This window comes from Polyodon spathula, chromosome 4, assembly GCF_017654505.1.
Source record: "Polyodon spathula isolate WHYD16114869_AA chromosome 4, ASM1765450v1, whole genome shotgun sequence".
In the NCBI taxonomy this organism is placed as follows: domain Eukaryota; kingdom Metazoa; phylum Chordata; class Actinopteri; order Acipenseriformes; family Polyodontidae; genus Polyodon; species Polyodon spathula.
The window spans coordinates 87500617-87526047 of NC_054537.1; the positions used below are offsets into that span (position 1 = coordinate 87500617).

Sequence of the window (25431 nt, forward strand, 5' to 3'; positions counted from 1 at the left end):
TTCCATTCCGTCAGTGTTCAAACACGGGAACGTCACTGATACGGAGCAGAAAATCAGTAGAAACAGTAGACAAAAGAGAAGAACATTAACTGAAGAAACAATCGAAGAAACACAACTGTCACAGATGTTCTACGAATTTCCTTGCAAATGCATATGGTAGAAGCAGACTGTATTTGTCACTGAAGTTTGAGTGTGCATGTCTCAGGAAGAATGTCATTTCTATTAAAGAAGTCTAATTTTTGACAAGCAGGTATCAAGTACTCTCTAGAGAAAACTATTATTTGTACGTGGCAATCTTTCAGTGTCCATACTACCAGAAATGCATGGTTTAGTTTGCAAACAGACATTTGTCACTGTATCTGAGCATAATAGGGATGACTTTGCTTATGCACCAAGTTGGAATATAAGCAGAAGTCTGCACAAAATGCGAGTACTTAGCTGGACACTTTACTTCTAATACAGAATTGGGGAAGCATTTGCATGTCACAATGCCATCAGGACTTGCTCCTAAATGTGGAAACTGTGGATTAACAACCAGGCCTACATCCTCTACTGTAAATAGTCTGTGGTTATTTTGCTCTAAAAACTGTTATATCACAATGCAAACATTACAATAATAATACAGCTTACTTATAAAGCTTTGAAAAGCTTTTCAGGGGAACACCTGCCTTTAAAAAAGGGCAAGTGGGAACGGTCAACTTCTGCGTGGGGTCTGGCACTCTGCTTTTGTTTTCTAGGTTTAGAAAAATGTTTCAAGGGCACTGGTTTGGGGTTGACCTAAAAAAGCAATAAACTATCAATAAACTTAATTTAAACGATATTTTTAAAGCTATGGAATGATAAAGTGGTAAACATTAATATGAAAAGTAAAACAATGGCTTATAGCTGATACCCAATACAAATTATTAAGGAATAAAATGTAGAGGGATGATCATCAAACTTATTCTACGTCATTAAAAACAAAGTTATTGTTAAACACAAAAGATAACCGAATGCCTTTCTGCTATGTATTCATGCATGGTAAAAGTGAAACTGGAAAACGACAACTTCCTTGATAGTTTCTGTAACACTGCACACTCTTACTGCAGAATAAGGTTGTGGTTTGCTTTCTATTAACTGTGGTATCAGTTACAGTGCAACGATATATTAATATTCTGTGGTAATGAGGTTTGTCAAAATGTAAATACGTAGGCCATACAGAAAATCACAGCGTGTACCATAGAATATTGATACCATGTAATCCCTAACGCTACTATACAAGCACATCATTCTGAACAACACATTTTATTTCAGTGAGAATAAAGGGTTAAAAAAAAGCAAATATGAACATATTTGTCATTGATGTGATGTCGCTGATGGTGTGTATAAACCTTTTACACTTCGCTAAACCGCAATCAGCACTGCAGCAGCATGACTGCAAACTTCTCCAAGCCTGAAATGTGACAAAGACTCACGGGTATGATGTTTTCTTGTTGTACAATATTATATATTGTAATTGAAAAACATTATCGCCTAGATTACCATAACCTACCCTGCCATGCATTGCAATGACCACTACACACCTCACCACCAATTTTAGACACAATCCAGGCACAGTATGACTTGAGGACAACTTGACTTTTGTGCACAAATTTGTTTACATACCCTGTTAGTGAGCATTTCTCCATTGCCAAGATAATCCATCCACCTGACAGGTGTGGCATATCAAGAAGCTGATTAAACAGCATGATCATTACACAGGTGCACCTTGTGCTGGGGACAATAAAGGGCCACTCTAAAATGTGCAATTTTGTCACACAACACAATGCCACAGATGTCTCAAGTTTTGAGGGAGCATGCAATTGGCATGCTGACTGCAGCAATGTCCACCAGAGTTGTTGCCAGAGAATTGAATGTTTATTTCTCTACCATAAGCCGCCTCCAATGTCGTTTTAGAGAATTTGGCAGTACGTCCAACCGGCCTCACAACCGCAGACCATGTGTAACCATGCCAGCCCAGGACCTCCACATCCGGCTTCTTCACCTGCGGGATCATCTGAGACCAGCCACCCGGACAGCTGATGAAACTGTGGGTTTGCACAACCGAAGAATTTCTGCACAAACTGTCAGAAACCGTCTCAGGGAAGCTCATCTGCATGCTCGTCGTCCTCACCAGGATCTTGAACTGACTGCAGTTCGGGATCGTAACCGACTTCAGTGGGCAAATGCTCACCTTCGATGGCCGCTGGCACGCTGGAGAAGTGTGCTCTTCACAGATGAATCCCGGTTTCAACTGTACCAGGCAGATGGCGTCATGTGGGCGAGCGGTTTACTGATGTCAACGTTGTGAACAGAGTGCCCCATGGTGATGGTGGGGTTATGGTATGGGCAGGCATAAGCTACGGACAATGAACACAACTGCATTTTATCGATGGCAATTTGAATACACAGAAATACCATGATGAGATCCTGAGGCCCATTGTCGTGCCATTCGTCTGCTGCCACCCCCTCATGTTTCAGCATGATAATGCACAGCCCCATGTCGCAAGGATCTGTACACAATTCCTGGTAGCTGAAAATGACGCAGTCCTTCCATGGCCTGCATACTCACCTGACATGTCACCCGTTGAGCATGTTTGGGATGCTCTGGATCGCCATGTACAACAGCGTGTTCCAGTTCCCGCCAATATCCAGCAACTATGCACAGCCATTGAAGAGGAGTGGGACAACATTCCACAGGCCACAATCAACAGCGAATGGTGGTCACACCAGATACTGACTCATTTCCTGATCCACATTTTCTTTTTAAAGGTATCTGTGACCAACATATGCATATCTGTATTCCCAAGCTTGTGAAATCCATATATTAGGGCCTAATGAATTTATTTCAATTGATTGGTTGCCTTATATGAACTGTAACTAAGTAAAATCTTTGAAATAGTTGCATGTTGTGTTTATATTTTTGTTCAGTGTATATATATATATATATATATATATATATATATATATATATATATATATATATAATAGATATATATATATATATATATAACGGGTAGCAAAGTTGCCCATTTTCGTGAAATGTCCTTTCCCAGATGTATATACAGTGCCTATAGAAAGTCTACACCCACTTTCAAAATTTTCACCCTTTTTTTGCCTTATAGCCTTAAATTAAAATGCGTTAAAATAGTTTTTCATGTATCTACACATCCTACCCCACAACTTTCAAGTGAAAAAAATATTCTAGAAAACTGCAGAAAATTAATTAAAAATAAAAACTGAAATAGCTTGGTTGGATAAGTGTCCACCCCCTTTGTAATAGCAATCCAAAATTAGCTCAGTTGTAACCAATCACCTTCAAATTCACACACGAAGTTATGTGGCCTCCACCTGTGTTAAACTGTAGTGATTCACATGATTTCAGGATAAATTCAGCAGTTCCTGTAGGTTCCCTCTGGTGGGTAGTGCATTTCAAAGCAAACAAACAAAGTTGATGAAAGACACAGATCAGGGGATGGGTATAAAAAATATCAACAGCCTTGAATATCCCTTGGAGCACCGTCAAGACGATTATTAAGAAGTGGAAGGTGAATGGCACCATCAAGACCCTGCCTAGATCTGGCCGTCCCTCCAAACTGATCAGGGAGGCTAACAAGAGGCCAGTGCCAACTTTGCAAGAGCTACAGGCTTTAATACCAAAACTGTTCAAAGTGTGCATGTGACAACAATATCTCAAGCACTCCACAAATCTGGCCTGAATGGTAGGGTTGCAAGAAGGAAGCCATTCTCAAGAAAGCCCACCTTGAATCCCGTTTGAACACTCAGGAGATTCTGTAGCCATGTGGCAAAAAGTTTTGTGGTCTGACAAAACTAAAATGGAACTTTTTGGCCTAAATGCAAAGCGTTATGCTTGGCGCAAACCCAACACAGCGCATCGTCCAAAGAACACCATCCCTACTGTGAAGCATTGTGGTGGCAGCATCATGTTATGGGGATGTTTCTCATCAGCAAGGACTGGGATACTTGTCAGGAAAAAAGAGAAAATGAATGGAGACAAGTACAGAGAAGTCCTTGAGGAAAACCAGCTGCCCTCTGCAAGAAAGCTGAAACTGGGACAGTAAGTTCACCTTTCAGCACGACAACGACCCAAAGCACACAGCCAAAGCTACAATGGAGTGGCTAACGAACAAAAAGGTAAATGTTCTTGAGTGGCACAGTCAAAGCATCGACCTAAATCCAATCAAAATTTGTGGCATGACTTGAAGATTGCTGTTCATCAATGCTCCACAAGGAACTTGACAGAGCTTGAACAGTTTTGTAAAGAAGAATGGTTAAATATTGCCAAATCTCAGTGTGCAAAGTTGGTAGAGACCTATCCCAACAGACTCACAGCTGTAATTGCTGCCAAAGGTGCTTCCACCAAGTATTAACTCAGGTGGGTGGAGACTTATCCAATTATGATCTTTCAGTTTTGTATTTTTAATATACTTTTTTTTTTCTCAATAATAACTTTTTTCCCCTTAACAGTGTGGAGTATTGGAGTATTAAAAAATCCTCATTTAAATGCATGAAACTCTGAGGCACTGACACAAGAAAATACGAAAAAAGCTCAAAAAGGAAATCCTATATAAACCAGAGTGTTTTTTTTGTTTCTTTGTTTCTTTGGACCAGGGACCTGCTCTGAATTCTGTCACGATAAGTTTTTTCTTGTTCTATTCACTTTTTGTACTGGACCATACATTTGGCAAGATTGACCTGAGCCTGGTTGTCTTTACACTCGGCAAAGAGATATTATTTTATTTGTTCGTGGAATGATTGTTTTGGCCCTAGAGCCTGTTCATTTTATGTATTATTTTGAATTTCTCCCATTAACTGTGTGTCGGTTTGGAACGGCTGAAAAATAAAATTTATTTTTATAATCTTACCTCTACATTCTGCGTCTGCCATCCTTATACACAGACACACACACACACACACACACACACACACATTGAACTATGATATAAGTACAATAATTTTGTTATATTGATGTCTGATTTATATACATCCATGTTTAATATATATACATTGACTGGGCCCAGGCGCATTGTTAGTAATCTCAATGGAGTCCTGATGTTTACTTTTGCAATACATTTTACTATTTTTCTTTATTAAAACAGTACTAAAAAAGTACTAAATCCAGTTGAATTAAACTATTTAAAACACTTATAAATCAGAAATTGAGATGGAAGACCTGTACCTTGGATCCTTTGTTACCTTTAGCACCATCACGACCAACACTGCCCTGAAATGAAAAGATAGAAAAGACACTTGGCACAGTTGGATAGAGAAGATACTTGCTGCAGTATCTCAAACTAATTAATTTATAGAGGCTATGTATACCGAACGAATACAGCTAAGCGTATACTGTGTAAATGTGTTAAACAGAAGTTATAAGCAAGACACTATGAAAAAGTATAACAGATACCGAAATGCATGATGCTATTTATTATTATTGAACTCAATATAAAAGTACACAACAAGAATAACCCAATATGGCTAAAACTAGTTAGCCTCAAATTGTACACCCAGGAGTTTACTGAAATTGGCAAGCTGCTTAAAAAGAGATACTACTAAGAGCGAGAGGATGGTTATTTAAAAAACCATTAAAATAGCCTACATTTGTTTAATAAGTTTTATCAATTATTTACGATCTGTCTGGTTTTGGGCTTTGCAACTCTGGTCACCCTATTTGTTCCTCAAATAGGCCAGATCATTTTTTTTTTTTTTCAGGTCAGTACTGTGCATCTCCTGCAGCGTGGGAAGTTTATATGTATTTTTTAGTGTATTTGTGAAGAGATCCAGATTGAATATACAAATGTTGCCTCTCCTTTCCTGTCGTTAAAACACACAACTGCACCCTGGCCAAACCTTTGCTTGGAGTTTTCTGTCTAAATAAAATCACCACAGTGCAAACCCAGCATTTAAATCGCTGTCAGCCATGATGCTAGAACAGAAATGGAACTAAATGATTTTGTGAAAAGGCTAAAACCTGTTCCTGTCCCAGATCGAACAGGCTGAGCATGTCGCATCGGTCTGCCTCTCCAAAATCTGCCTTAACTAACGGATGGTCAAAATTCAGTATTTGGAAAATACATTCTTTTGGGCTATTAATTTGTTAGTGTCTTCATAGAATTACGTTTTCACTTCTGAGTTGTAACAAATGTATTTGTACAGTGGGCTAAGGTTTTGAGATGCACATGTTTTTTGTTTTTTTAGAAACATTTTCATTCTAACTTTTATATTTGATAACATTAATCTATAAATCCAATTGATGCCTATGATTAATAAGTTTTGTGACTAATTTGAAGCTATTACTATGTTTCAATATAAACTAGATCAGATTATTAATCAAATTGATTAATTGATTAATCTTGTTACATAACTGCTTAAATCTTAGCGCTGGCCAGTGATATTAACCACAGCAGTTTTTTTTTTTGTAAAATACCTCTATTTTGTAGTCACTTGTATTATATTAATTCAATTGAATAATTAAATATACTTTTAATGCATTCCAACCTTCTCTGTTAGCCATAGCTACTGTATTGGTTTCATGCTGCACTTTAAGAACGCCTGTTATTTTATGTCAGGAGCTTGAGTCACTTTGAACCATAGTAAGAAATAATAATAAAAAAAAAATACTTATTCATAGTGTAACAGGGAGAGATCTGTGCTGACTCTGCTGGCGTGATCACGGGCTGCAGGAAGAGGGCGGCAGTCGTCCAACAACCGCCTGTGAGTCATGGCAGTGACACGGGGAGGTGGGAAAGTGGCTGTGTAGACTTTCCCCCTCTCTGAATGGCTGAGAGGCGCGTCTTGGGAGATTGTTAGCCCTATAAATTAACGCTCCGTTGTTTCCTCAGGTCTGCCCACTTAGACGCACCGAGTGTGCGGAAGCTCTGATCCAGGACCGGGAATCAGCAGAAACAAAGAGAGTTTCACAGCGAGACAGAGAGAGCGGGGAACCCTTGGGCAGACCCCGGCGTATTGTAAAAGAGCAGGCTAGTTAGCCTACAGAGTAGGACGGTGATCCGGGTCGTGCGGGTAGTGGCGACCGGGATAATGCTGCCGAGTGCAGCACCTTTTATTTGTAGTTTTATTAGTTTTATTTTCCATTGTTCTTTTCGCCTTCTGTTTTCATTATTATTTCTTTGAGCACCTGCGAGTGCACTTGCTGTTCACGTACCAGCTGTGGTATTTCCGTGGTGCTGTCTATCATCGTTGATAGGCAGCCCACGGTCAACAGTGCCCTCTGCCGGAAAAAGAAAGAACTGTTTGAAAATAAAACTGGGCACCTGTGTGGTGTTTTCAAGTACACCTGTCTGTCTCCTAGTCAGTGAATTACCCACACCCCTTCCACACATAGTAATACGTCCAGCTGCTGTGGCAGGCTTTGCATGCTTAATGGGTCTGTTCAGACCATTTATATACAGTATACGATTCAAATTTTTTTTAAGTATTATCCAATCAATTACTCAAATAAACGTTTACACATGCCCATCCCTAATATGTAGTCAAATCGGAAGCGCTATGTTCCTATGTGAAAGGTGTACATATCTGTCATGACCTATTTCCATTTGACAGACTTATCTAAAACTCTATAGGATTCAAATTCCCAGATATGCGGTCAGGCTGTTTTGCAGGCACACTGTGATTCACTGTCGGATGTTTAAGATGCAGTGGAATATGTGTGTTAACTACCTTATGGGTAATACTAATATGGTGAAAGTACAACTGCATGCTTTCACATACTGCCAAAAAGCAAAGACATATCAAAAGTTTATTTTTATTTTTTTTTGGTTTTTCTGTTGTATGCACTTGTAGCAGGGGAAGATCTGTGCTGACTCTGCTGGCGTGTTCACAGTGCTGCAGGAAGAGGGCGGCAGTCGTCCAACAACCGCCTGTGAGTCATGGCAGTGACACAGGGAGGTGGGAAAGTGGGTGTGTGGACTTTCCCCCTCTCTGAATGGCTGAGAGGCGAGTCTTGGGAGATTGTTAGCCCTATAAGATAAAGCTCTGCTGTTTCCCCAGGTCTGCCCTTTTAAATGCGCCGAGAGTGCAGAAGCGCTGGTCCAGGACCGAGAACCAGTTGGGAGAGAACGAAACTGAGTGACAGTGAGAGTGGGGAACACTTGGGCAGACCCCGGAATATTGTAGCCGAGCAAGCTAGTTAGTCGGCAGCGTAGGTCGGTGATCCGGGTCGCACGGGTAGCGGTGACCGGGATATCACTGCAAAGTGCAGCACCTTTTCTTTGTAGTTTTGTTACCTTTTTATTTTCCCTGTTTCTTTGTGCCTTTGATTTTTGCATTATTGTTTTGAAGCACCTGCGAGTGCGCCTGGACTGTTTACCATTGCTTGATATTCCTGTGGTTCTGTTTACCATAGTTGGTAAGCAGACCACGGACCAACAGCGCCCTCTGCGGGCTAAAGAAACCCAAAGCACCCCTGAAATAAAACTGGACACCTGTGCGGTGTTGTCAAGTTCACCTGTCTGTCTCCTGAGTCAGTGAATTACCCATCACCCTTCCCCAGCACTTGATATTTTGATAATGAAAATGTAGTCACTTCTGGTGTATTTGCTTTGAGAAGTCTGATCCCAGAAAGCCAATCGCTTACTGGACATTGCACTGTAAAAAATGATAATGATCGCACATTGTGACAGCATGACTATTGTAGCTCAAAATGTGTATGTTTTCTTTTGCAGTAGAGGGGTTTAGCACTTGCTGTGTTCACTTCCTGTATTTGAAGTTTTGGATGACCTCTAAGCTTACTGAAAATCTTTTGCAGTTTTTGAAGTCTCAGGTGGTCAAGGCAAAGGCAGAAAACCTAGAGTATAACAGACTAGCTGTGGGTCCTGTTGCTGCAAAAGTTGACTAAGATTACCCTGGATTTTCCTGGTAACAGTGCTGGCCAAATATCAAATTTATTAGACCCTCTAAACACTATATAAGGTATGAAACTAAACTAGTAAAGTGCATCAAAATAGGCTCATTAAATGTCCATGCAATTTGTGTTGGATACAGACATGTTTGGAATATAATGGTTCTTCAATTACACAATTATTTGCACCAATTGGTGTGTCTCTGACAGGTTACCAATAGTCAAGCAGGCAAGCAGGATTTGCACACTGTTATTAACAAAATAAGAAATAGAAGTCCGCTTACAAGCAGGCAAACTCTTTGTAACAGCACTACCCCAACAATTGTCCTCTCTCCCACAAGTTCATCCCCGGAACTAACTGTATAAAAGTTTTTTTGTTTTTTTTACTGTACATGGCAACGTCAATTGATAACAAAATATTCATGTTTTACCGGAACACATTTTTCAGGCCCGGATTCAAACACACACATTTTCACATGTTTGGTTGCCCTCCCCAATTGGAGGGGAAGTACACATCAATGGACCGTGGAGGGATAGGCCTGCATCCCTGTCAAAAATTAAATTACAGTGGCCAGTGATTCAAAGTGATGGCCTGGCAATGTACTGCTCTTACCGGACTTCCTGGAGCTCCTTTCTCTCCTGCTTCACAAACACACGGCGACTTTGGCTGCTGACACTGAAATTAGTCATGATAGAATAAAAAAAAGTTAAAAGCATGCCAAGAACCTTTACATCGAATAACATGTACATGCTGCAGAGAAATGTAACCTCAAGAGATAAATGATGAGTACAAAAAAACACTTACCCCATCAACAACAATTCTACTCTGAAAGAGAAAAAAATATTCTATTAATTATTATACTAACATATTGCTGTATTTGTTCACTTGAGCAGTTCTAGACATGGAGCTACATGTTAATGACAATGTTAAAAAACAAGTTTTAAGTTCCATCTCAGGATTAATAGCAATACATGGGAAAAGCATGCTATTGGCTGACTGGAGATGGATGCATTTAAAGAGGAGTTTTGTGCTTGGCATTTTTATGCTCTATTTTTTTACATTAATAATATAAGCATTTCAATAACTTCAGTATTTACATACCATCGAAATGCCAGTTACATCTTTCAAAGTCAGGAATATAAAGAAGTGGTGCTCATGCATCGAAACAATTCAGGGATTGTACCAGCATTAAAACTTGCAGAAACACAATCCATTTTTTATTAGGGCCTTCTGATACTTCTACAGTACTCTGACCTCTGCAGTCTAGACTTTGATGGGTAATCATGGAAACTAGGAATTATGGAATTTGCAATGCAAACACTGATAAAGCCTTGACAATGAATACAATAGGGGATTCTGTAATGTGTTCATCTTTAGGGAAGCACAGACTACGGTTCATTTACTGGAATTCAGTTGGGTGCTGCGATTGAGTGATTGCGCACACATCCACATCTCATACTTTCTAATCCATGAGAATTATTCAGATATGTACACACCAGTAATTCACACTGGGGATACATTTGTGTAAGTTGAAAACTTGCTATAAAATCATGTTTTTTCATTGCATTTTTTCCACATTAGCTTCACTGTTTAAACACATATTTTTTCCACAGGTAAATCAGCTGGCTGGTCCACAATGCCTGCAGCAGCTCTTCAAACTTATTTATTGTATGATTATGTGACTTTTACAGTTCTCTTCTGAGCAAAAATTGAGAAGAAACTTAATGGAAAATAATTCCTCAAACAATTTACTCAAAAAAGTGGCTACACACAACCAATTCTCCCCCTTTGGGAGCTCGTACATTTTCACCCAACATCATACATAAGAAAACATGTGAATATATAAACAAATGAAAATATGAATTGTCAGACATGTATATGAACATGTACGTGATTATATGTGATGCAAACCATAACTGATTTAGGTATTGATAGATTCAAAAAGATATTTGAAAGAGTCCTTCATGTAGGATTCGACAGCCGTCAAATGTGTGTAAACATTTCTTTAAAAAAATAAGAACATGTTAATTCATGAGTACTAGTATGAGTATCATGCAAGCTTTAGAATTGTTTTTGCCTGCCTATGATCTAGATGTTTTAATGAGAAAATAATTATCTGGGAAAATGGGGCACTATATGCCCTTCAGGGATACAGTTTTTCACTATACACCTCAACTCCAGTCTATTTGTATGATACGTTACTACAATGCGATGCAGTTCTGGGAAGATGTTTGTTCCTCATTTCAAATAACACTCCTATGATTAAGTAAATTGTTTAGTTTACAATAATTTTGCAAAATATCACTGTAATGACATTCTTATGAAAAACACATGCCTGTACACAATTAAATCTAGATGTAATGCTTGTTCTCAATACTCATTTAAATGACCACTGTGTTTTTCTGCAGAATTATCAATCGTTTGTGCAGCTGAGGCACACAACTTGTTTTTTGTAGCTTCTTTCAGATGCAAAATGTAAAAGAGCAAGGGTGCAGTGGAGTTCCGAGTGCGCTAAATTTCACTTGATTACTGCCAGTAATGGATTTAATGAAATCTTGCATTGAATGAAAACATTGTCTGCTTCTCTTTCTTATAGTTTACCCTCTGTATTGAACATCTTATCACTATGTACTCTGCTTACTTACCACTTTGTGAATCTAGAGCAAAACATTTGCTATAAACTGCTACTCACCAATTGCTCAAGGAGTTTATCTTGAAGGTATGGATCACTCAGGCTATGCACATATTGTTCGGCTGGGGTACTAGCTATGGAGCGCAGTTTGACAATATTGGCGCTTTCATTAGCAAGGGCTGATAACCCAATGGTAAAGAGCTTGATGCCATAGTTCTTAACAGTAGCTGCTGCTCCCAAGATGTCTGGGTTCCTGGGATGGTCCACTCCATCAGTCATCAGTAATGCCACTTTGACACTGCCAGGCTTCGTTTCCGCTTCAAACAGTTGGGTGGTGTTAGTGATTGCATAGGATGAATATGTACCATGCCCTATATATACCATTGAGCGGACCCGGTTTTTGAAGACTTGAATGTTTTGCCAGTCTCGGAAGGGGTGCTCTATCTTCACAGTACTGCTGTACTGTAACACTGCCAACTTGATGTTTAATTTCATGCCAGAAGGTGACGTCATCTGCATTACTCTTTCACCAAAATCCTGAACAAAAGCCTTCTCCCTCTCAAACATGATATTTTTGGCACTTTCAGAGCTATCCATGATGAAGGCAATGTCTAAAGGACAGAGCATCACTGGAAAGGGCAAAGAACAGATTAGAAAACAGAGCATCACTTCACTTTGTATAAAATGGACAACATCCTCAAAGTTCTGTTGATTAAAACAGTCTTATGTGTGTATTTGCATACAAGGCAGTCTGATGCATCCTTCCAAAGAGTCTGTTTTTAAAAGATCTGTAAATCAGTATACATTTACTGTTCTTAAGGTAAGAACAGAACTTGGTTTCAGATCCTGAAATGAGTACCAATGGGCTCTGAAACCAGCCATATGCCACAGCTGAATTGTTGGATATATTTGTCTGTTTTTATTTTTAAGGTGAGAGGTGTGTAAAATATCTAACTGTCACTGTTTTTAACCAGTGTTGAGTACCACTTTTTTTTTTTTTTTTTAACAAAATGATTTTCTGGATAATTAATGGTTATATAAATAAAATGGAATTGAACTGTACTGTACCATGTTTCAATCTGTAACATAAAACCAGTCTGTAAAAAAAACCCACCTCGTTCCAGTATCAAATTGGGGCTGCCGCTGTTTTCTATATTTCACAATCTAATCTGCAATGCCACACATATATTTCATGTTTTTATAATGCCAATTATTACCCCTAATAGAAATATTTCCCTGATAATAATTCACAACCCTTCTATTTTGTCTACAAGTTTTTTATTTCTGTAGTTCAAGGTTTAAATCCTTTCACATTGGTAACTTCCTCTATCAGTGCTGGTTGGAGAGATCAAGTTCTGCCACCCTGTAATCCAATCTGTAAACTAACTGACATTCCAAGTCAGTCCATGCCGCAGATGGTGAAGATCAATCATGTAATTTCAAGAGCTAGCCACCAGGGGGTAGTGTACAGTATACCCAAGATGACAAGTCCCTTTTTGTGACAAAGTGTAAATCCTCTGCAGTGTTGCTTTTCTCTGTGTTAGGATTATGTTCAATCACCAGTGTGGAAAACCTACAGAAGCTGGCCATGAGGATCAGAGTAGGATGAGCACACAGAAAGAACAATACAGAAAAGTAAACAAAAGACCACTTATCATTTTAATATGTTGTCTGATTAACACATGATTTCTTTCCTTAAAAAAATGTAATGGGAAAGACAAGTAGCAGCTCGTTAGGGATTTCAGCCACATTAGCATAAGGATTTTATTTTATAAACGCCTGTTGATCATAAAGCTTAGTACACTGCTAGTTTAAAGCTGTTAATGGTGAGAGGTGACTATCTCACATCATATAGGAGAAACTTATTTGTTTTAGAGATTGTAATTCATAAAATAAATTGTTTTAGACTGCCTTAAAATGTAAGAAACAGACCCATACCCTTTCCTTCATCTCTTAGTATAAGGTTACTTGGTTTCCGACCCGTCTTTTTTCTGTTCTGTCCGTGGGCTACATCTGGGTTCACTGCCAACAGCAAAAGCCAAAGAACAGCAGCTCTTTTCCACATTTTGTTCTTTTATCCAACAGTTATTTCCCCTCAAAAAGAAAAACAAAGTCATCATTAATGTCTCTGTTACTGCCAGAGCCACAACTGTAAATATAATCAATCATGCCAGTGACATCCATTCCCACCACACCTGGATTTACAAAATGAGAGCTGCAGTGCCAGTAACATGAAAAAGAAGGTCACCATGACGACCCACACCCACTGTATGCAAATTGAACTATTCCTTTTCACTTTTTCCAGAACCTTTCGTTTCTGCTACTTCGTGTGATTCTCAAGCACCCACGCATTTGGCAGTTCCCAATATGTATAATTTTATAAATTTGGTGTCACGTTATAAATAAGACATTAAAATGCCTATTAATAAAGTGGTAGCTAATAAATGGCAATACTCCTTTCAAAGTAAAGCATTATTATGTTACACCACTGCTTTATTGATGTAAATGATCCACAAAAAACGGATTAAGAATCTAAAGTAATTCCCATTTTATTTATTCGAACCAATGCAGTAGAGCGTACTAACTTGCAATAACTTCTATAACCATCTGTTATGTGTTTATCTTTCTTTTGTCGTTATTGTATTAAATTATTATTATTATTATTATTATTATTATTATTATTATTATTATTAATAATAATAATAATAATATAATAATAATAATAATAATATTAGCGTTAATGCAATACGATAAACATATGAATTGTATAATAAATTACATAAAATGTTTACAGACAACTTACTACAGTGAAAACAAGCTTTATAAATTGATACATGCATTCAGTCTTACCGGATTTTATTGAATTTATTCAAAATCAAGATCTGTCAAACTCCAATGCTTCTGTTTTCATCAGGATAAAGTTTCCTCATGTCAGTGCCAAGAGATGTGTTCCTGTCGTACTGAAAGAAGTGGAACTGTACTGTATAGTACTCTAATCACAGTCGCCCCAGAAAAGGGGTGGACTGCACTTTGCATATTCATTTCAAATAAATAAATAAAACCATGTATCCCGTTAGATTAGCTACAAATTAATAAACAAATACACAATAAGTTAATTTAAACTGTGAAGGGAAACATTTCAACAATTTATTTTAATTAAAATTAAAAATGATATTATTTTCGACGAAATTCCCTTAAAATCCCCGGAAATAAAGTAGTATGTTTATTAAAAATGATTCATGTTTAACAGCTAGGTGTAAAAAAAAACCGATGTCTATTAGGATAAAAACACAATGATATGTTAACCTACGTAATGTATGCGCAGAAACAACACAGGCCTTTGTAAAAGTCATTAAACTTTATTTAGCAAGACAATCCTTGCAATATTTTTTTCTGAAATTGTTTTCTCATACCTTGCTTGTTACCAAAACTATATAGGAAACAATGTATATCTCCCCGCAATAATTTTGAATGCTTTGAGAAATATGACTATATCGGTAATGTCCAAAATTTGTGTTTATCAGGTTAAATGGAACCAGATTTTATTTGATGTCTTACGGAGCTGGTATTATAACTACGAGATAAATGTTAAAATAAATTCAAATAATGTAATTCGGTGTGGTTCTATTGTGTTAATTTTTGTTTTTGTTTTTCTTGTTCAACAGGTGTCGCTGCCTGAGGCTTCGGGTCGTTTTTTTCCTAACGCTAAATTGCCTGGTTTGGTGTTTACAATTCTGCAACAAACGTCAAGAACACCAGATTCTAAGTATGTGGCTGAAATGTTATCTAAAATGAAGATGGGTGTATTTAGTCAGTTCTTTGTCAGAACACTAAAAGATATGTAATGTATAATGTACATAAAACCAATCAATGCTAATATATGGAGAAATATATGTGTGATGTATACTGTAGTGAAATGCAGATTTTGTTTTTGCTTTCAGATTTTGAATGTCTACCACAATATGTTCTGGAAAAACAGTGTGGGTTCGCTAAGCATCACATGTGATGATGACTGTATTGGGAGTTCTTTTGTTTACTGCAGCCTGGGATTGATTTTGCATATGTTGTTGGGCTCAAATTAAATATAGACAAATTACTTTGTCAGTTGCAACACTACCAAACCAATTTAAAAAAAAAAAAAAAACAGTTTGTCATTCATACAGATCTGAATCCGTATTAAAGTAATATGTTTTGCTTAAGAAATCTTTTTTGTAATGTAACGTCGGTCTGTAATGGAGTTGGTGAATTTTTCGATAAAGGCATTTGGAGCTAGTTGATCAGATGAAGATGGCGCGGATATTTTAAAACAGTTAATGCAATGATGACGACTGCTTGCCCTACAAGTTGCCAGTCTCTTAGAAATCGCTTTAAATTCCTTGAAAATAAAACTGCTAGCATTCTTATAGTGCCTTTTTAGATATAAGGTAAGACATATCCAATTGATTCTGATAATGCCTTCATCACTATACCTTGCTGTAAGAGGTTTGATTTCTTCTTAAAAATAACTGATTAGTTTTCTTAAATTCAATCAGAAAGATTTTATTTAAATATCAATTTAAAAACAAAAACAAGAACAAAGAACATGTACAGCATACGGTAGACCTCAGAAGGTGTAATGGCTGGCATCAATTAAGATGTTAGTCTCTGAGCTCACATCAGTGGAGATGTTAGTTTCTGAGCTGGCATCAGTGGAGATGTTAGTGTCTGAGCTGGCATCAGTGGAGATGTTAGTGTCTGAGCTGGCATCAGTGAAGATGTTAGTGTCTGAGCTGGCATCAATTAAGATGTTAGTCTCTGAGCTGGCATCAGTGGAGATGTTAGTGTCTGAGCTGGCATCAGTGGAGATGTTAGTGTCTGAGCTGGCATCAGTGGAGATGTTAGTGTCTGAGCTGGCATCAGTGGAGATGTTAGTGTCTGGGCTGGCATTAGTGGAGATGTTAGTGTCTGAGCTGGCATCAATTAAGATGTTAGTCTCTAAGCTCACATCAGTGGAGATGTTAGTCTCTGAGCTGGCATCAATTAAGATGTTAGTCTCTGAGCTGACATCAGTGGAGATGTTATCTGAGCTGGATTAAGATGTTAGTCTCTGAGCTGGCATCAGTGGAGATGTTAGTGTCTGAGCTGGCATCAGTGGAGATGTTAGTGTCTGAGCTGGCATCAATTAAGATGTTAGTCTCTGAGCTGGCATCAGTGGAGATGTTAGTGTCTGAGCTGGCATCAGTGGAGATGTTAGTGTCTGAGCTGGCATCAGTGGAGATGTTAGTGTCTGAGCTGGCATCAGTGGAGATGTTAGTGTCTGAGCTGGCATCAATTAAGATGTTAGTCTCTGAGCTGGCATCAGTGAAGATGTTAGTGTCTGAGCTGGCATCAGTGAAGATGTTAGTGTCTGAGCTGGCATCAGTGTAGATGTTAGTGTCTGAGCTGGCATCAGTGGAGATGTTAGTGTCTGAGCTGGCATCAGTGGAGATGTTAGTGTCTGAGCTGGTATCAATGTAGATGTTAGTGTCTGAGCTGGCATCAGTGTAGATGTTAGTGTCTGAGCTGGCATCAGTGGAGATGTTAGTGTCTGAGCTGGCATCAGTGGAGATGTTAGTGTCTGAGCTGGTATCAGTGTAGATGTTAGTGTCTAAGCTGACAGAGGAGAGGAGAGGAGAGGAGAGGAGAGGAGAGGAGAGGAGTTTAAAACGAAACGTGTCGTATAGGATCAGTGAAGGCGATTGCCCAGCCTGACCTTGGTTTTGTTATATTTTGTGTTTGTGATTTTGTTTTGGTTTAAATATTTATTTTATTTTTGTGTTTAAATAAACAGCGCACACCATGCTTGCTTGCTGTTGCAGTCAGTGCTGTTTTTTCAAATTGTAAATAAACCTGACACTGCGTACAGGGATTAAATAGCCAAGACACAGTACAGGGGTAATCACTCAGTAACGAGGTGCAAACAGCTGATTGATCAATCTGTCATGCTTTTATTACGGTAATGTCTTGCCTTTTGTATTGAAATCTAGGTGAATGGCAAGGTAACAAGGTGAAAACAGCTGATTGGTGGATTAGTAAGAGCGATTACTAAGCACTGCGTTTGTTAATTAAATCTATGTGAATGACACATAACAAGATCCAAACAGCTGAGTTTGCCTAAAATATACGGCATACTTAACACAGTATAAACAATGCCTTTGTTTTTTAAATCAATGGGAATCGCAAACAGCAAACGCTATTTGTCCGACATAAACGGCTGCACGAAATAACCCTGTACAGTGTAAGTGGTGGATACTGTAATAGGTCATTAATCAGACATTCTGTTCACATGGATAGAGTATGTCTTTATTTGAAATATTGATTATTTGATCACATAGTTAATGATCTGATCAACTGGTATATTAGTTGGACAACTGGTTAGGTCATTTGATTAATTTGACATTAAACTGGCTCCAATGTGTAATTCTAGGTCCACGGTAGTTGTGAGTACATGTTTGAACAATTATCACAATTTGAAATAAATAATTTTGCTTGTGTAAACTTCATACTTAATTCATAATCAAATTAACCAGACAAAAAAAGCACCGAGCCAGAATTTATGAAACAGTGGACATTTTACAAACAATACTTGCTTTGTAATGTTACAGTTCTTCAGCTGAAAATTGAGCAGACTGGTACTCGTAGTATGGGTTGTCATGGTGTTTACCTTATAGCTTATACAGCTTTAAGACATATTGAAATATTTTAGAACCCATTATGTGACGCTCATTTGTTAAATGTCAACAGACAGCACAAATTACTGCCCCCTGCGGCGAACAAGACATTCTCCTGTTTGACATACTTATCAGAAAGGATTTATGGAATGACACTGCTGAATTTGTATCCCTTGACTTTAACTGGAAGTGGAGTTTTCTGAAGCCTTTATTGAAAACAGCTTTTTTAAAAAAACTGTAGTGGAATATTTGTATTTGATATTTAAAATACAAGCATGCTGGAATATGTGCATTAGGTCACAATGTTGTCATAAATTAAAAGATAATCTGTCTGGATCTTTGTCAATAAAATAGACTCATATGTATATATTGTCCCCATCTTAGCTGCATAGCTGACAAACAAGAGAAGATATATATATATATATATATATATATATATATATATATATATATATATATATATATATATATATATATATACACACACTGTATATGTATGTTACTATAAGCCAAAGTCGCACTTGTATTCTGTACAAACCATAAGAAAGTGGACCACAAAAGACACCACAAAAAGCCAGTTGTCCTAATTTTGATCTAAAAGCAAACACTGTTTCTGGCTTGTTTACGAAGCGTAATAAAAGCTGATGCAATGAGAAATTCTGTCTGACTCTTGGTCAGGCATAAATGTTTAAGTCAACAATGGCTTTGCGATTGTAGTTTTACGGTCTATCTAATGGTACTTAACATGATAAGTTCTGTTTTCCCCTATTTTATGTTTTGTTTTTTTTTGTACAAAGAACATTATAAGTTTATTATATAAGATGATTTATATCTGTTAGGCCTTGTGACAGGGTGACGAGTGGTGACATCAGCCCAGATACAGGAACAGAAAAAACAAAGGCAGTACTGCAGGGCAGAAAGACGCGTGGTGCATTGTTTTTATTAGACAAAAAATAAATAACATATTTTAACAAAATGACACTTGCTCGCAGAACAAAAAATAAAGGTTTTTAAATAAAACAAATCTTGAACACAAAATAACCCTTACGGTCCGGCTGGGCAGTAGCATATTTTCTTTTCTTCCGCTCTTGTTTACTCCTCCGTACACACACCCAGAGTGCAGAGAGCTGCAGATTTTTATTTATTATGGCCGAGGGGTTAACTATCAATTCTCTCATTACCCCTCGGCCACACTCTGCACAAGTTTGAAAATTAGCAACTGCCAGAGAGCGGGCTGCCAGTCTCACCTCTGCCAGAACACATCTAAATAAAAACAAAACAAAAACGTTGCTCAAGGATGCGTGGCATCCTTGAGCATTGCAAGGCAGGCATCCCCGGGCGGTACAAGGCAGGCATCCTCGGGCGGTGCAAGGCAGGCAGCCCTGGGCGATGGCGAACTGGCATCCCCGGCGACGTACGACAACGAAGGCGGCAAAGGTGGCAGGGGCTCCTCCCCTTCTGGCTGTGACAGTGGTGGAGGCGGGAGCTACCCCAGGCACTCTTCCATTGCTGGTGGCGACGGGCGAAGCAGGCACTTCTCTGGTGGTAGCGGGGCGAAGTTGAGTGTGCAGTGACCCCAGGCGAAGCCACAGCAACCCCACAGAGGTAGCACTCAGTGGTCACCCCCAAAATGCGACGTTTACGAGCCTGGGAGTCGTGGGGGTCCAGCTAGACCCCTTGTGAGACGTGGGTGCTCCGCAGCGACCCTATGAGAGTCAAGGAAACACTTCCGCTTCGTCCATGACGCTTCCCTGGGAGTCGTTAACAAGTGCCCCAGTCGTTGGGACCCTCATCCCCGTCGGATCGTCTGCCGCATCGCAGGTATCTTTGGCAATCCCAAGGGGAAGCCAGCCGTGCCTGGCGTAGGAGCGGCCACATCCCCGGCGACGCTTACGACCGCAACGAAGGCACTGTGGCTGTGGGGGGGGGGGGGGGGGGGGGGGGGTACTGGTTGACCGTGGTCAGGCTGACTGTCCATTGCTGGTGGCGAGCGAAGCAGGCACTTCTCTGGTGGTAGGGGGCAGTTGAGGACAGTGCCCCCACTCCCCACAGAGGTAGCACTCAGTGGTCACCCCCAAAATGCGGTGTTGGTTGGGTCTGGTCTCTGACTGTGGGTGGTGCACTTCTCTGGGGGTAGGGGCAGTTGAGTGTGAATGAGGTCCCCCCAGAGGTAGCCCTCAGTGGTCACCCCCAACGGGTGAAGGAAGCTAATGAGCTGTGCCGTTCTCTGCTTGGGGGGGGGGGGGGTGGGGGGGGGGGGGGGGGGGGGGGTGCAGAAGACATTCTTCCCCTGCGGGTGCCGGCTTGGATCCCTGTTGGGTGTTGGTTGGGTCTGGTCTCTGACCTAGAACCATTCTGCTGGATCCCCAATTAGGCCCTGGTTTCAGGCCTACTCATACTGGGGGTCTCCATAGGGGCAGTCCTCCCGGACGTGCCCAAACTCGCCACAGACACCGCAAATAGGGAACCCCTCTTTCCTTCACTGTTCCTGCTCAGCTGCCCAGTCCCGGGGTCCAAACCCGGTAACACCACCTCTTAGGCTGCTGCTGCCGCTTCTGCTGCTCTTCTTCCACATCCTCTCTTCCTCACTCTACAAGTAATAAAACGAAAAAAAAAATACTGCAGCACCTTCTCTCTGGCCTGAGTCGGAGGCTGCGGTCGATCCCACGATGACACCATGTGTGACAGGCTAGCCAGTGGTGACGTCAGGCCAGATGCAGGAACAGAAAAATCAAAGGCAGTACTGCAGGGCAAAAAGACGCGTGGTGCACCGCTTTTATTAGACAAAAATAAATAACATATTTTAACAAAAAGACACTCGCAGAGGAAAAAATAAAGGTTTTTAAATAAAAAACAAATCTCGAACACAAAATAATCCTTACAGTCCGGCTGGGCAGTAGCCTTCACGGATCCTTTAACATTTTTTCTTTTCTCCCGCTCTTGTTTACTCCTCAGACTGCCAATCTCACCTCTGCCAGAACACATCTAAATAAAAACAAAACAAAAACGCAGCTACGCCATCATAAATACAATAAATAACAAATAAACAAACACAAAATAACATGGCCGGAGTAGGAGACCCCATTCTAAAAATAAACAAATACAAAATAAAAACAAAACAATAACAATAACGTGGCGGATGGCACCTCGCTCGTCCTCCACATATAAACACACTATATAGCTGGGCTTTCTACCACCATGCTACAGGCCTATATAAGTTAATACGTTGTGTAAGGTGTCTCTTATTATATCCACCAGAGATGCAATCCCCTGCGAAGGGTATATGGTAGAGGCAGTCACACGTACCCAATTATAAAGGAATGTATATTATTTGATTGTTTAAATATGAACAGTCATAGAAAAAATGGTTCTTTAGGGCTTCCTATTTAGGTGATCCACACAGAAACATGTCACACTTCACACATATTTCTGGAGAATCGCTTATCCAATGTCATGAAACTTGGTATTTACATTATTTAGTTCAAATTATTGAGAATATTAGATTCTGGGGATATCAGAAGGTGTCTGTCTGTCCATTCATCCATCTGTATGTAACAATTCCATTTTACATCTCTCTAGAGTATCTCATTAGCTGTTTATATAAGTCATGGTCGTCAACTATTTAACCATACTGATAGCTCTAATTTTGAATTGACAGCTGTGGCGTGGGATGTATGTTACTGGCATGCTTGTTATATGGTAAGAGATGTTAGTTTCTGACTGCACAAACAGTACAAAATGATTTCTGTTATTACAATACACTCAGCCATCCTTCCATTATCATTAACTGCTTAATCCCTTACAGGGGAGTGGTGAGCTGGAGCCCAACCCGGCAGACAAAGGGCACAACTACACCCTAGAGGGGACACCAGTCCATCACACACAGGGCAATGTAGAGTGACCAATCAAGCTGAACAGCCTGTGTTTGGACTATGGCAGGAAACCAGAGAAAACCCACATGAACACGGGGAGCACATGCAAACTCCATGCAGACAGACCCCTAGGCCAGAATCGAACCCAGGACCCTGGCGGTGTGAGGCAGCAGTGCTAACCACCACATCACCGTGCCGCCCTATTACACACAACCAATTAGCTTATTTTAATAATAATAATAATATTATTATTTTGTACAGTGTCCTTAAAAGCAGTCATCTCAGAGCGCTTCACAATTAATAGTACTGCAATAAATAAACAGATTATGCATAATAGAAACACAAGGAGATAAAACAATCATAAAAATCATTAAAAAAAACACCTTTCTAAAAAAGAAAGTCTTTAAATTAACTTTAAAAACTCTCAAAGCTGAGTCCCTGATCTATAGTGGAATAGAGTTCCATAATTTGGGGGCATAGTAACAGAAGGCCCTGTCACCCATGGAGCGCAGGTGAGCAGACGGGACACACAGCAGTCTGAGATCGGCAGAGCGGAGGTTGCGTGTGGGAGTGTAAAAAAATAAAAGATCTGACAGATAAGTTGGAGCTATCCCATGAAGAGCCTTATATGTCAGCAATAAAATTTTAAAATCAATTCTAAACCTGATAGGCAGCCAGTGCAAGGCCTCCAAGACAGGAGTGATGTGATCTCTTGAGCAGGACCAAGACAAAATTCTGGCTGCAGAATTTTGAACGAATTGAATTTTAGTGAGGATGCTATTAGACCCCCCAGCGAGCAGGGCGTTACAGTAATCGATCCTGGAGAAAACAAAAGCATGAACCAGTTTTTCAGCTTCAGGTAGAGAAAGCATGGGACGCAGTCTGGCAATATTTCTAAGGTGAAGTAAAGACACCTTGACAGTATTCAGCACATGCGATTCAAAAGTTAGCCCAGGACCGAAAATCACACCCAAATTTTTCATCATAGATCTGAACTCAAGCATGGTTCCATCAACAGACAGATTTAAAGTCCTGGTTTTACTCAGCAGGCGGGGAGCCCCTAACAGCATTACCTCAGTCTTGTCACAGTTAAGGTGTAAAAAATTTTGCGACATCCATCTTTTTATATCAGAGATACAGGCAGTTAAGACAGAGGCAGCAACACTGATATCAGGTTTATAATTAATGTAGATTTGAGTATCGTCTGCGTAAAAATGATAGTGTATGCCATGAAAACTTAAAATGTGGCCAAGGGGAAACTCATAAATACTACATAACGGGGACAAGAATAGAGCCTTGCGGGACACCAGAACTTACTTTTTTAAGTCACACAAAGAAAGATTGCACTCAGGAACTACTACTTATTCCCTTTAGAATTGTTCTGTGAAGGGGTGGCATCTATACTGAAGATAAGACATACTGGTATTTTGACAAATTAATAATGGTGATTGATTGGTTTCTCTTACATGGTTTATACTTTTAAACTTAGAACACCAGAATGATTTTATACTGTTAACTTACTTATTGAAAAAAACAAAACATTTTTTGTTTTATAATGTATAACCTATCTACTGCGACTGCTTTGAGTAATTGCTTCAGTCCATTCTCTAAAATAACATTACACATACCATATGTAGCTCACTATTGTATTGAAGTGGGCTGTTCCTCGCGTGACTGACTATTGCAAATGGAACACCTCACATGTATTTTACAATAAAAGCTGCATCTCCCTGAGGCAAGCATGTTTCAGTTATTATGGGTAGGACAGTCACCAGATAGTCTTTGATAGACAGTTGACAGTAGTAGCTTTGTCTAGTGATCAGTAAGTGTACTGAGTAAGTTGTGTTGCAATCCACAATACAATTACAGCATTATAACCAATGAATTTTGGAAACAGTAATTCATAGCATTTGGTACTTTGTGTGTGTGTGTGTTGTATATATATATATATATATATATATATATATATATATATATATATATATATATATATATATATATATATACACACATGAACAAAATGGGAGTATTTATAAAGTGTGTCTCCATTAACAGCTTTCTTGATCGTATCCAGAGTATTAAGACTACTTCACCTGCTGACCCCAGATTTTGATCAAATTTTTCCTAAAAATGCATCCACACCAGGTGCTTTGCCAAAGGATGATGAATTCATTCCATTATGCCCTTAGCAGTGAAGAAGGATTTTGAGCCTTCACACTCCCTAGAGAAGTGCGGTGGATGCCAAAAAAGTACAATCCTTACTCATACATTTCAAGAGTTGCTTGGCAGATGTTCAGCAATTTTCATGTACAGTCACTTTTTTAAGTAACATGCTGTGTTGTTGAACTTTGGATGAAAATCTGTACCCTGCTTTGACTGAAATGTTAGCAGTTCATTATCTGTTTATCACAACTCATTATTTATTCTTGTGCATTTTAATAGTTAAAATAGAGCACGTATAAATCTGACATATTTACACTTTTTACTTGTTATGGCAGACTGAGGATTTTGATTTAATCTAGGCCCTGGTGAAATTCCTGCTCTGCATTGCTTTTTTGTTTTTAGCAATAAACAAATAACAACAAATTCCAACACATCCAGTTAGGGTAGAGATACACCGAAGTGCTGACAATCTAAGCACATTTATGATTTAAACTGACATTCTGGCTCTGTGCTATTAGTGTGGATTACAAGTCAATAGACCCATTAGAGAAAAGCAGCAAAGCAACTACCAAGTGTTCAGCCCACTTCTTTTTTTTCATATGGAAATGATTATATAAGGATTGGTTCAGGGCCTAATCTCCTTTACAGTACAATTCTGTGGAACTGTTCCAAAGTGTTCTGTTCTGGATTGTTTGAGACGCTGAAAACTCTCCTGCAGTCTACAAGCATGTTCTATGTGTGGTCATGCATGTTGAATGTTATAAAATGGAAACATAGATTTCTTTATTATTATTATTATTATTGCATTTATATAGCGCCTTTCATACAAAAGTATTGCAAAGCACCGTACAGTACAATCATTGGATAAAGTATTTACATTTACACAACACATTTGTATACTTTTTTTTTTTTTAATTTAGTCATCGACAATTTTTTTTAATTATTATTATTTTCTCCCCAATTTAGTCGTGTCCAATTATTTTTTTAGGCTCAGTTCATCATTTCCACCCCTGTGCTGACTTGGTGAAGACGAACACATGCTGTCCTCCGAAGCATGTACCATCAGTCGCCCGCATCTTTACACACTGCAGACTCACCATGCAACCACCCAGAGCTACAGCATCTGAGGACAACGCACCTCTGGGCATCTTACCCGCAAGTCCGCAGACGCCCGG

At 39.2% G+C, this 25431-nt stretch overlaps 1 protein-coding gene across 1 annotated transcript in view; it reads right to left on the reverse strand.

Moving 5' to 3' along the window:
* The window catches only part of LOC121315049 (collagen alpha-1(XXVIII) chain-like), an 87346-nt gene extending 72844 nt beyond the window's left edge, over positions 1–14502 (reverse strand). The window contains exons 1-6 of the mRNA XM_041248930.1: positions 14383–14502; positions 13471–13626; positions 11593–12161; positions 9705–9725; positions 9513–9575; positions 5219–5263 (exon numbers count right to left, since the gene is read on the reverse strand). Of these exons, the coding sequence (XP_041104864.1) occupies positions 5219–5263; positions 9513–9575; positions 9705–9725; positions 11593–12161; positions 13471–13597 (825 nt within the window). The 5' untranslated portion in view covers positions 13598–13626; positions 14383–14502. The remainder of the gene's footprint in view (positions 1–5218; positions 5264–9512; positions 9576–9704; positions 9726–11592; positions 12162–13470; positions 13627–14382) is intronic.
* Positions 14503–25431: the final 10929 nt, after the last annotated feature.